Source organism: Artemia franciscana, chromosome 2, assembly GCF_032884065.1.
Source record: "Artemia franciscana chromosome 2, ASM3288406v1, whole genome shotgun sequence".
Lineage (NCBI taxonomy): Eukaryota > Metazoa > Arthropoda > Branchiopoda > Anostraca > Artemiidae > Artemia > Artemia franciscana.
This window is the reverse complement of record NC_088864.1, coordinates 62,437,214-62,451,313: the sequence shown is the minus strand read 5'-3', so window position 1 is coordinate 62,451,313 and position 14,100 is coordinate 62,437,214. Positions and strand designations below refer to the sequence as shown.

General features: G+C 35.2%; 1 protein-coding gene across 5 annotated transcripts in view; it reads right to left on the bottom strand.

Annotated features, from left to right (window-relative positions):
- The window catches only part of LOC136043906 (uncharacterized), a 305,479-nt gene that overhangs the window by 114,334 nt on the left and 177,045 nt on the right, over nucleotides 1–14,100 (bottom strand). For all 5 annotated transcript variants that reach the window (XM_065728944.1, XM_065728942.1, XM_065728943.1 and 2 more), the window contains one exon: nucleotides 11,688–11,828. In XM_065728944.1, coding sequence (XP_065585016.1) covers nucleotides 11,688–11,828 — 141 coding nt within the window. The remainder of the gene's footprint in view (nucleotides 1–11,687; nucleotides 11,829–14,100) is intronic.

The window sequence follows — 14,100 nt, the reverse complement described above, 5'->3', positions numbered from 1 at the left end:
AGTTTGAAGTCAAACAACTATTCTTACTTCATAATATACAGAATAGTTGTACCTAACACATTTTGCATGCAGACCCTCTATACTTTACCCCCCCCCCCCCTCTAATGTGCAAATATATAGCCCACATCCGTTTCTAAAGCAACGAAGAAACTAACGAAGAAACCGGTTTGTTCTTGAGTTTTATGAGTCATAAACTTGAGTGAGTGGCGTATAATACAGAAGCGCCAGATTTTACATGGAGTGAGAGCCGGATTCCCCGGTATAATTTAAAAATGACCAGCAAATAAATTAAAGCAACAAAGTTTTTTCAGATGAAAGTAAGGAGCAACATCAAAACTTAAAACGAACAGAAATTATTACTCATAAACGCTTTGAACCCTATTTTCATATTTCGGATCGCTGTGTCACACACGAGGGCAACTACATGTAATATTCAACGACGTCGACATCTATTTTCTAAAAGCAATTTATTTAATAGATTTCGGATAGAGGACGAATAGATGGAGGATTCATCAATACCGACAGCGATTTTTTAAAAGCAGCTTTATTTGACAGATAATGAAGACATATTTGACAATATTTTACATTTATAAATTTATAAAAAAAAAATTCAAGAAAAGTAAAGAGCCAATAAAAAACATAAAATTAGTAAAAATTAAAGAAATTTAAACGAAATTAAATTACTATAAATTAAGAAATAAAACCTAAAACAAAAATGGAAATGAGTGTTGAAACGAAACAGAGTATATCCCAAATAAGCGTGGTGTCCCCACAACTTTCAAACGGCTAAAGTGGCTCTTGAACTTCATTTAACATTGAAAAGATTGAACCGACTGAAAGTTTTTTGAGCCAATTATACGGTCTATATTTTGCTTTGTACATTTTATCTTATTTGGGCTCTAATTGCTCTATAATTGGTAGATTATTTGGTCTATTCATTTATGATAATGGATTTAAAAGCAAGAAAACGTTGTAAATGAGTTGAAAAATATTAAACTAGTAAAACTAATTTGATTGCTACTAATATAGTGACACCAAAAGAATATATTTAACTGGATGTTCAACAGTGTCTTTATCTTTCTTTTTTCTAAATTTTTATTTTTGCGGGGAAAATCAGTTTTTTAATTTGATTTCTGTTAATTTTGTAATGAAGAATTTTTTATTCACAGATAGTAGCGATGGCGGCTAATAAGTTTTAATAATTTTCTATCTTGTCAATTAATTAATTAATTGAGTCACTGTCCAAAGGATATTTAACCTTCTAGTAGTGCAGAAGTGTATTTGTTTATTATAACCCAAGCACCTATAAAAGAAAAAGCAATATGTACAAGCAAGCGAGCAATCACTCACGCAAGGAAGAATCAATAAAGGCACACTATAAATATGACACTAATGCAAGCAAAGCAAGGTGAGTATTCTACATCTCCTCTTCTTTATAAGCTACTACTTCAAAGATCCAAGGGAATGACAGGTTTGGCTAACCGACCAGAACAAGTGGTATATCTGGTATCTCTGAGCATCTGGATAGAGACATCCTCTTTGCTCGGTGGAGGTACGGCTATAGGCCCTAGAGATCTAAGGAAAGGAGGAGACGTGAATGCTTGCTCTGGAGATGACGGATCCGAGAGTGCTTGTGGCGAAGGTGGGGTTCCGAATGGCGAGATGTTTCCAGCTCCAAATGATGATCCGTCGAAGATGGGTCTTGGTGAATGATGAAGAGTATTATCTGTTTCGGTCCCTAGAGGATAATAATTCGGACTCATTCGGGGCCTGATGTGTCGTCGGTTCCACCGGTAAGTTAAGCCATTTTGAGTCTTCACCAGATATGAGCGGGGATCATCTCCAAAAACTTTGATTAGCAATGCTCTTTCCCACCTCTTTTTATCACTAAGTTTAACCCAAACTGGCTGCCCTTTCTTCAATGCAGTCAATGATTTTGCTGTTCGGTCATGGTAAGATTTCTGAAATCCTTGTTTCTTTTGTCTTTTGAATTCAAACGACGAGTAAGGCAATATTTTTGGTTCGAGTTGTGATAAAGTCACCGGTAGTACGGAACGAAGCTGGTGAGTCATCAGCAATTCTGCAGGTGAGTGGTGACCATCATCAATTGGTGTGTTTCAATATTCAAGGATTGCTAAGTATGGATCCGATTTGTCCTCTAGTGCCTTTGACATGAGCTTTTTGGCAGTTTTAGACTGTCTTTTCAACAAGTCTATTAGCTTGTGGATATTTCGGACTGCTCGTTTTGTGGCTAAAGTCCCATAATTTGGCAAATTGATCAAACTCTGATGACAGAAAATTCGGAGCATTATCAGATGTGAGTAATTTTGGTATTCCATGGTGACTAAATTGGCTCTTTAATTTCACGATGATAGCTGATGATGTCAATGAGTCGAGCTTATCGAGCTCAAAGAATCGAGTATAGTAGTCGACAGTGATAAGATACTGGCGATTTTGCCAGTCGAAGATGTCAATGGCAATGTGTTCCCATGGCAGCTTTGGGATCTCTGAGCATATAACTCTTGTACCCTTCAACTACAACTCTTGTACCCTTCAAGATTATGCCTTGGTTGACTACAAGTTCGTCTCTGTGGTTCCAGAAAGTCAAACAGCTGGAATCACACTGTCGGCGAGATAGGGGCCATCAATCAAGAATAGTCTGGCTTAATTTGCTTAATTTAGTACAGGTTACATTCCTGATTTTTTCCATTTTCCCGTCAGATATTGGTAAGTCTTTGAAGAGTGTATGGACAAAGACTTCTACTTGTTTCTTGTTTTCATTGTCGAGGTCAGGTGTGTGCAACCTTGACAGAGTGTCAGCCACAGGTATTTCAGAACCTGGTCTGTATACAAATGTCAAACTATATGGCTGTACTGATAGCATCATGCGCTGTAGCCGTGGCGGTACCTTGGATATCGGTTTTACAAGGATGCTTTCTAGAGGTTTGTGGTCTGTTGTTATTGTTACGATTCTGCCATATATATACTGGTGGAAATGCTTGCATCCAAACACAACTGCGAGCAGTTCCATCTCTATCTGTGAATACCGCTGCTCGGTTTCATTCATTGAACTTGAGCCAAAAGCAACAACATTATCGTCAACTGTTAGTATTGCGCCTAGACCATGCTTTGATGCATCTACTTTTATCTCTATGTTTTTGCACTTTGGGTCAAAGTATGCTAAGTTGCTGCAAAGGGCTGATTTTATCAGTGCCTTTTCATGAGCTGGTTTCCATTTGTACTCATCAGCCCGTGCTAGCTCTCTTAGGCTTTGTTTAATAAGGACAAGTTTGGTATGTACCTCGACACGTATTTCAGCCTAGAAGTTTTTGAAGCTGCTCGCTGTTTTCAGGCGGTGGCATTTCCGTAATAGCCCGAGTTTTTTCGGGGTCGGACTTTATTCCTTCTGAGGTCAGAAGATGCCCAAAGTATGGGATACTCTCTGCACCAAACACACATTTCTCTCGGTTGAACTTCACATTTTTGTCACGCGCACATTCCAGTGCTGCTTTGAGTCTTTCATCGTGTTCACTGTCATCAGCACCACAGATGACTATGTCATCAACTATTAGGCCCAGATTGAGGTTTTCAAAAGTCTCTTCCATTTTTCTCTGGAAATAGTCTTGCGCTGAGTTGAGAACAAAGGGGTACCTTTTGGATATGTAACGACCGTAGATGGTGTTAAAAGTTGTCAAGTCAGATGTTTCATCATCAAGCATCATTGACGAGAAGCCATTAGTGGCATCAAGTTTGGAGAAAATCTTAGCTCCAGCACACCTCTGGGCGATGCTCTCGAACGTTGGGATCGGATAATGTGGTCTTTTTAGGTTCTTGTTCAAGTCCACGGGGTCCAGACATATCCTTAGGTTCCCATTTGCTTTCTCCATTATTACAGCAGAATTAACCCAGTCAGTAGGCTTTGTAACTTTCTCAATGATTTTCATCTGTTCCAGGCGATCAAGCTCAGCCTTTAATCTCTTCTCCGACGCAAATGGTACGCGTTTTGGGGGTTGAATTGTAGGAACTGCTCCTTCCTTCAGCTTCAGCTTACACACGCCAGAAAGTTGGCCAATACCTTCAAAGACATCAGCATATAGGTCTATCATGATCTTGATTCGATCAGGGCAAGGTTGCATTGTTAGCACATCAAATATGAATTTGACAAGACCAAGATCAACATAGGTTTCCCTACTAATTATTGGCACTTTCTGAGTGTCGACCACAGACAATTTGTGTTTCTGTCCAGGCCTATCTTCGTATTGTATTTCAGCTTCACACACTCCATATACGTTCAACTTGTTTGTTAATTGATTTTGTTGTTGTCAATTTAAGAAAGCTTCTCTCTCTCACAAAAATAGCAATAGAGTTAATGTTACTAGGTACTGGGTATAGTTACTAGGTATGCTATATGTTACTATGTTACTAGGTATAGTTTCTAAGTATAGTTACTAGGAAAAACACATAGTAGAGCGGGGTAGGAGGAGTCTTTGTCGGAATTGTCCCGGTCAAATTCAACCGTGGAAACAGCGGTTGTGTCGAGAGCAGGCAGTGTAGGTTTTGGCGTAGTTGGAGTATGAACAGAGGAAATAAATGTGCTAGAAAATGTTATGGCAGATGTCGTAGCCATCAAAGGAAAGATGTCATAGGAGTAGACTTGGCAAGAGCACTCGTCGGTGACTAACCAAGTTGGGAGGAATCCAATTAGTGTTACCATCTGTGGACTTTTACGATCATTAGCAATTCTTAGTGCAAACAATACGAACAAATTACCCCCCCCCTCAACCCGAGTCTGAACTGATGTACTTTAAGGGGCTAAAGAATTTAAGTACGATTGGAGCCTCATTGAGTCTGGTGGGAGCCTTAGATACGAAATTACCAAATATTTAGCGGATTATTATTATTCTCGCTGTATTTTTTTTCTTTAGATGCTCTGTTTAATTAGTTCTTTTTTCGTTGATAAAAGCTTCCAGACGTGAAGTCGAACTATTCGAAACTATATTTATTGAAAAAAATATATATTTTCTATGTATATTTATTTTTGCATACGAAAATGTCGTCTCTACTTTTTGGGCGGAGAGAGCCATTAGCTGAATGTAAAAAAAAAAGATGAAAAAATTACACTAGACTGTCTATTGGGTACTCACTTACATTCATATTTTGAAATTTGAAAAATATTTCAAAATAAAAATATTTTAGGTGAAGTTCTAGTTGAGGGGCTTCTTGCTATCTTGGAAAGTAGCTCAGTTAAGGAAACAAAACTTCCAGGGACTAATCCATGATCTAAAACATATCCTGGAAAGGTGTTGGGAGGCTACTATCTCTGCCCATTTCTGGTTCCTAGGGCTAAGGAGATTGTATAGATGACATGTAGAGGATTGTAAGAGGAACTGTCAAAATTGTAACAAAAATACTTTACCTTAATTTTGGGTTTTCAAGTTTTTATATGTTGGCTCTAGATTGCCAAAATGCAATTCTTTTTATTTCAGCATAATCTTTCTACCGTATCAAGGGTTTTCCCTAAATTTAGGAAATGAGTTTTCAAATCTTTAAAACCTCAACCCAAGGTTTTAGACGCAAATCACTTGCACGTCATTTGATCACTACATTTAAGGGATTTTTCGGCCGTCCGATTGTTTGATAGCAATGTTAGCTAACAGGTATTTGTTTGGACGGTGGAAACAGAATTGTTAGCTAACAGAAACATTTCGCTTTAAATGCTCCAACAAGTATTGCCTTTGTTAAAGATATTCTCTGACAATGTTAGCTAACAGTTTTTAGTTGGACGACGGAAACACTGGTGTTGGTATAATTGTTAGCTAACAATTTTTCGTTGTTTTTTTTGGCGGCAGAAAAATCCTTTTATCGTTAATCTTTTTAATAATTATAGAATTTTAATAGAATGTTGGTCGATACAATTCTTTTACAAAATATATTTCTAAAAAATGAATCAATCTAAAAAAAATTCTATAAAAAAGTTATTCTATAAAAAATGAGTCAAAAATAAGTTGGTTTCAAAGAACGAGTATGTCAAAATTTATACACACCAAACTGGCCATAAAGATCAGATTGGCTTCCCTATAAATGTGATAATGAAGTATTTTTCAACAAAATTTAAGAACTGGAGTGTCTATTGAGGAGAAGAGCTACCTCCTTCATCAGATCCTCTTTATTTAAGTTTTTTTTTATTTAAAATTTTCAATGAAATATATCTTTATTTGTGATTTCAAAAAAGAAAGAAAAAAGAAATGAAAAACAAGCTTTGCATCCTAGGTTTTAGAAATACAATCTGTCCCTTTCTCTACTCTCGTGAATTGTTGCTACTGCCTTCAATGTTGCTGATGCTTGATTTAATTAACTGGTGCGCTCATGTTACAAAATTTGCTTTATAAGCTCCAACTTTTTTTCTCAGAAGTTGCATTTCAGAGGAATCTCCATACCAAGTATTCATTTTGGGAACAATTATAATATTCGGTATTTTTTTAGCTGCATAAATAGTTGTCTTAATAAGATAACACAATTTTTTCATGCAATATTTTCATTAATCTAAACAAGGGAACTTGTCGATTAATTTAGTTTTAAACACACGACACCAAGCATTAATATTCATTAAGAGAAATTCTCTTAAAGAAATTTTGCACAGGGGTGAGGGAAGAGGATTTCTAGTATGATTTGAAAAATGGTCAGAAACTAAAGAAGTTTTTCTTTAACAGAGAGTAAAAGCAAATAGAAACTATTCGACGTATGAGGGGACTACCCCTTCCCTCACCCTTGCTCTTTACGCTAAAATTTGAATTTTTGTCGTAATTTTCTAAGATAGAGCCCCTAAACATAAGGTCCATTGAATTTTAATGAGAAACTGTTGACTCCAAGCGGCATGCTGGCATTACAGGGTAGTGGTGACCAGGTGACCAGGTGACTTTGGTGATTGTTTGAAAAACAAATGACACTGTCAGTTATGAAAACCCCCCGGCCTCAGCTCAGGCGATACGACCCGCTTGACTTAAGCATATTAGTCAGCGGAGGAAAAAAAAAACTAACAAGCATTTTTAAAGACCTTCAAGAATATCACATGAAACAAAACAGCTATTTCTAATGGAAGTAAAGAGCGTTGAAAAATATGAAAGCTGAAAAACTCACACAAAACTCCCTACTGGGCGTTTAATTAAATGCATATTCTAATGTCTATTGAATACATTTTTAAATAAAAGATGCGTTGAATTAAAAACAGTAAAATCTTAAGAATTCATCACTAGTCCATATGCGCCAAAGCTACTTTTTAGCAACAAAAAAAAAAAAAAAAAAAAAAAAAAAAAAAAAAAAAAAAAGCACTGCCATCTAGTCGAGTATACTTATCCTGCGATAATGCGGACAAATAAGCCCATTACTCTTAGCCTTGGCAGAGGCGGAAAAGCGATCACTCAACTTTAGCAGTTCTAATCTTTACTCCCAAATGAATACGTAATTAAACGGTTAATATTGCTCATTGCCACTAATACTTATTTTAATTACATTTGTTTTTATATAGGGTTTTTTAGAATGAATAAGCCGGAATGACCAGTTTACCCAGGTTGCTATAATACCGACTGTCCCAGGTTCCACCAAATGGAGGAGGAGGTTAAATGATCCTCCTACATTGTTTCCTTCTCTCCCCAAATTTCATATACACTTTTTTTGTATTTTCATTGAAAAATATCCTTTTTTGGTATTTCGCTTGGAAAAAAGACAAAAATTAATTACCTCCCTCAAGATTTTAAGAACTATATTATACCGCCCACCAACATTTTCATGAATTGGTGTCACTGCTCTGCCTTAATATGTTTTGCTTGTGGAAATTTTATTGCAACATTTTCCTCAGATTTATAACCAAAAATCTAAGGGATCTATCGGAACAAAGTGCGGCAGAAATTGGAAGGCATTTGAAGTATCATACATTTTTCCTTGTAGTTTGCCTTCAATTCTTAATTTAATTAATAACAAAAAACATGAATACCACTGTTGGTGGTACTTAACCGAAACCCGTTTTCTATTGGTTATTTTAATCTAAATGGAAAAAGATTAGAGCTACCCCCTTCTTCCCTCCCACCGAAAAAATACGTTTTTAACTTTTCGGTTACTATTAGCTATGGTTCATTCTTTACCAAGTTACCCATAGGGGAGAAGCTTATTCGTGAAAGTTTTCGTAAAAACCAGCTTTTGAACAACGCGTTGATTAAAGGAATTCAATTCAAAGTGACTAAATACACTTAATCGGTCAATACTGATTAGGAACAAGAGTTCCTAATCAATGTAATTTGCGGAACAAATCCTACGAAGCCTAACAACCCAAGAAATAACTAATCCTTTCTTTCTTGATGTTGCATGACATGAGTGGAAATTTTAAAACTTAAATATGTATCATTAAGTGTAGGTTTCGTACAAATTGTGACAATCAACTGATTTTCACTTTTTTATTCTTATTATTTTTTTATAAGAACAAAAAGGAAACTAATTATATTCTTCAAGTTTGAGTGTAAATTGCAGGTTATTAAAAAAAAATAAAAGAAAATATTGAAGTCTTCAAGGACTGAATCCAAGTTGTTTTCCAGTTTGAGATCCCCAATGAGAATTCTACGAATTCTTTAACAAGATTAAATAAAGCCGGTATTAATGCTGAAGTTTATTTCTAAGGAGGGTTCCAAATTCGAAAAAACATTTGAAACGGTTGGACTATGCAAAAATTACAGGGATTATGAGGAAATCATACAAATCATAAAAAATTTTGGAAGAGGGCATAAAAAATAAATATAGGTACTCTTTCTCTATTTTTGAACCCATGAGACATCATCCATGAAACTACCCCAAAAAACGGACCATAGCAGATAATCTGAATTGCAGATATCAGAGTAGATTTTAAAAAAGAGAACTAACGGGAGTTATCAAGATGCTAATTTTCTAGTTTTTTTTCTTTCTGGTTTCTCATGTTTCTCGGATTGTTCTTGCCTCTGTCCAGTTCTATGGTTCGATTATGATCCTCTACAGATTTTCACTTTTCTGACTTGATTAGTTGTTTTTCAGTGTGTGCAGCCGAAAACAATAATAAAAAACTCCCTAGTTTTTGACATTTTTAGACTCATTTTAGTTAAAAATGACCCATTTTTGGATGCTCTGGGGACACATTCATGGGCCGAAAATCTGGCAACCCTGTACGCAGAATTCAGAAAAAAATTAATTAGCATGACGCATATGGTAAAATATATCACGATCAATCACTATTGCCATATGTACAGTCGTGGCCCTTTAAGAGCCATTTTCAATGTGTTCTTCTCAGGAAAATTGGTGAGAAGTTTTTTTTTTCAAATGGAACAGGTTTGTGCAAGCTCAGCAACTATCTCGAGTGGAGAGATATTAGATAAAAATGGGATATAATCCCCCGATTTATTTGCTTGAAGTATGAACAAAAATATTAAAAAAAACGCAACAACCAAATTACTGGCTTAAAAATAATATTTGATAGGCATTATTTTTTAATAAATCTGTTTTTAGGTAATTATTTAATAAATTTGTTTATAGGTAATTATAAGCAAGGGCGTGATTTGCTATGGTACAGGGGGACAACTACCCCTCCCAAAACACGGTTTACCCCCCCCCCCTCAGACCGCAGCTTGCCTCCTTCATCTAAAATTTAGTTTTTTTTCAAAAATCTAGTCAAAATTAAGATAAGCCTGCATAATTCAAGCATCAGCAGAAACGGATCAGGTTTCTTTAATATATATTTAACTTCATAGCACAATAGAGTACCTTCGTAGTGCTTTTATAGCACTAAACAGCACTATGCAGCACATGATACCAAATGGCTAACTTTTCAGTTTTTATTGTCATTTTCACTTGGTTTGATGAAATGGGCTCTAAATTTTGCCCCCCACCAACAAAAAAAATTATGCCACTGATTATAAGCAATATGAATATTTTAATAAAACTGTTTTTTATCAGTACTTACTTTACAACCAGGACAACTTTGCAACAGTAAAAAACTTTACAACTTTAATTCTTGAAAAAATTCTTTACAACTTGCTAAGAAAATTGTCGCAAAAGTGATAATAGAACACTTAGTTCATTTCAAGAATTTTTTAGAAAAATCGTAAACGGTAAACAGCTAAGATATTTATCCTGAGATATATAGTTTGCCAAATATAATTTTCATTTGCAATGCTTGATTACAGGAGGGAAAACTGGAGCGATAAATTTTGCATTGTCATTGGCAATCCAACCATCAAAACAAGAATCAAGGTTGTATTGAAGGCCGCTCTTTTAAGACGGGATTTCAAATTTGGCTGCAAATTAAATTATTACTACTTTGTGGAGAAAAGCTTTCTAGCTGTTCAGCTTTCCTAGTTTTGTTAGGCATGATTTTTGTGGTCAAATTCTACGTGATTGTAAAATTAGGCAAGTGTAAAAATAGCGTTAACTCAACCAAACTTGACACTTACGTAAACAATAATAATATTTATTTATAACCCACTGACATCACAAGATAAATAGTGGAGTAAAAAAAAAAATTCAAAAACGAAAATCAACAACAACATTACATAAAAAACAATATATCACCAATAACAATTAGACAAGAATAAAAATAAATAAATAAAATTAAAAAAATCAAACCACGGTGAGGTGAGAGACGCCGATGCGCTGTTTCCGAAAGCTTTTCGTGTAAACCAGTCAGCTTCTCAGTTATATTTGAAAGGTAAAACTTAAAGTAATGCCAAGCTCGATTTTACTTTCCATTTTGTAAAAAATGGAAAGCCATTGGCCATTTAAAACTAATCTGAATTGGCTTTGTAAATAGAAGAGTGAAAAGGTTACAACTTCCAGGCTGTGAACCACTTTCTGCTATCAACACGGATCTTTATACAAATACATTTCTGTTTCATCAGATTCACAAAGTCGATTCTGATTCAAAAGCGGTTCAAAATCAGTTTCACAGATTTCTGTGTATCTCAAAACCTATGCTCTCAGCTAGTTGGCTAAACCAGCCAGAATCCCCAACTAAACCAGTGCAAGAATCCCCCACAAATACCACTTGGGACTGAATATATACTTTTCTTGCTTTATATCTTTATCAAGAAAACAAAAAAAAATAACAAACGGAATCTGAAGCAAGTTTGTTTTGTTGGTAGCAACAAGAAAAATAAATGTGTATGTGAGCTCTACCGGCAAAGGGTCAGCGTTCGTTAAAAAAAAGCGTTAACTAAGCCGAATTTGACAGTTGAGCAAAGGAAGTATCAATAATAAAAAGCAGCAGAAGGCAATTGGCCATTTAAATCCAACTTGAATTGACTTTGTCAATAATAAAGAGTTAAGATGTAACAACTTCCCGAATATAAACCAATTTCTGCTATGAGCATTAATTCGTATTCAAACTCAGCTGGCAAAGGGCCAGTGTTGATTTTGAAAAAAAAGCGTTAATTTGACACTTAAATAAAATAAGTATCAAAATGAAAGCCACCAGAAAGCAATCTGCCAAGTTAAACCAATTTGAAATTGTTCCAGATGCGGTTTTACAGCTTTCCGGGGATCCCACAAAGCATTTTCAACAAATTAGCCTTTCTAGCCGATACACAAAAATTCCATATCAACTGAACATTGAATATGCTCTTAGCAAATTTATCGAAAAATAGCAAAAAACAAACAGAAATATAATTCATTCATACCGAACGAGAAAATCCCAAAGGATCCCGGCTAGGAGGAGATACACTTGCAGGAGACCTTGGAAAACCCAAATCTTCTTCACTCTCACCCGTTACTGAATTGATCTTTGTTTGGCGACGAAGCAAAGCAGCACGGAGTTCATCCTGTGAAAAACAAAACAAGTTTGATTGGCTTTTAATACAACTCAATATTTCGTAATATTTTTTTTTCGTAAAATCATAAAATTGTCGTTAAATCAGGATATGGCTCTGAAAATGATTTTACCCGTTATCAAGAGAGAAGCGGCTTCTTTTACATCAGGGGAAGCCAGAAAACATTGTAGACGATCTTCCAGTCTAGGATATAGAGACAATAACAAGTCTTGCTGGTTTCGAAATAATGCATTTAAAATTGTTCGATCCTCGTAGTATAAAATGTATCAATGAACGGCACCTAAATAACCTCTTTTTATATTTATTTCCAGTTTCTGAGATTATGTAAAATCAAATATATACATACAGAAATACATATATACATAAAATCAATTGTGTCTCCTCTATACATCTAGACTGTTAATCTGACCGCCAAGAAAGTTTAAAGGTTGTTGAGTACACTCTTTTAATAAGATTTTAGGCATAACATGTTTCTTGCCCCCCTGCTCCAAGGCCCTCTTAATTCATATAAGATTTTTTCCAAGAGAAGAATGGTCCACAGGGGGAACTTTCTAAGGGAAATTTTTCGGGACTTATGTATTATAGCGACCACACTCAAGAAGTTTGTTCTGATGTCTCAGCGGAAAAACGGTTTGTCTCTCTGCATTCGGAGACAATTAACTTAGGCACAATGAGATAAACTACTATACAGGTCTATTAAAATAAATATTGAATATATAGTTTGTATTTTGGTTAGTTAGGCATTTAATTTAAAGCGTTCTGGGTGACGATCTTTCAACAATTCATTGTTGTAGTTTCTGTAATTTTGTAACTGGAGTGTTATGTTTTCATAATCTTCAGGTATATTCACTAGGATTTACTTAACTTCCCTTCGTGATTGGGGTTGCTATAGTACATAACTATGATTTTTTTTTTAATTCAAAAACATGATCGTTACAAAAACATGGGGGAATTTTACGCTGGAAAGCAGGGGGCATTTCCTGTTGGGGAGAATTTTCTGCGGCGAATCACATTCCGGGTGAGTTCCTTGAAGGGTGAGTCTTCAGCAGGCAGAATTTGTCGGGGTGGGGAAGGAATTTCCTTAAATTTTCTTTCTTTTAAGATGGCAGCAACGCGCGACGGGTAAGCTAGTTTACAACTAAATTGAAGTTTATAGGCTCAAATTTTTCTTTGTTCATTTCTCTTGTTGTAAATAAATTTTTGCTTCACATTAGAAATAAATCGATGAGAGTCTCAACTGTACTACAGACATAAGTGCATCATCTATATGGCATGAGGTTAATTTGACGGCTTAATATTATCAATTTGCATTTCCATGATATGCGAGATGGAAGTCACATCTGACAGAAGCTCTCCAAATAAATTTTACTACCATTTTAAAGTCTGAGAAATGTTTTAACATTTCACTTCCGAAATTTCGGTTACCATGGTAAGTGATATCCTGAATTACAGTGCAAAGGAAACTACTATCGCACTTTTTAATTGTAACTTAATGTCTTTCAATTTAGCCCAACAGAAGCAAAAACAAGCACAAATCCTTCAATTATTAGCAGCTTTAACTTAAATTAATCTGTCACTTAATATTACTTAATATTACTTAATATGATAATAAACTATATATAAAATAAATAAACTGTATAAGAAAACTAATAATAATAAACTTAATATTAAACTGTCACTTGATGCTAAGCTATATCAATTGAATTAAATATTAAACTGTATTAACTTAACATTAAACCGTAACTTAATATTAGCAACTGTAACCGTATTGGTAATTTAAATTGTATGAGGATAGTACAACCCCTGAGTCTTTTTTGTTCATGGTTAGCTGTATAAGATGTTAACGCCATCTATTCAGAGCTTTGTTTTTATTCAATTTCTTAGATCACGCTGTCTACCTGACGAAGAAAAACCCACTGCACCCACATAGAATAAGAACTTATTACACCTTTCTAATGGAGGTGGTGGAGATAGTCCACAGACCCCAGCAGGGGTAGAATTAATACCCCCCGGCTAGGAAAAATTACGAAGATACTTGAAAATGCATGTAAATAGGAAATGAGAAACATAACTATTTAAAGCTTGATAAAAATTAGGCCCGTAGTACAACCCCCTCCCCTTTTCTTCCTGGAACCAATCAGGTAGGACTGATCCCCTTGATTGATTCTTTCATTCTGGGAGCCAATGAAGTTTTTTTTAAACTAATAATGTAACAGATGAAATTTAATTAAGCAAGAAATATCGAATCGTACCAATAACTAAA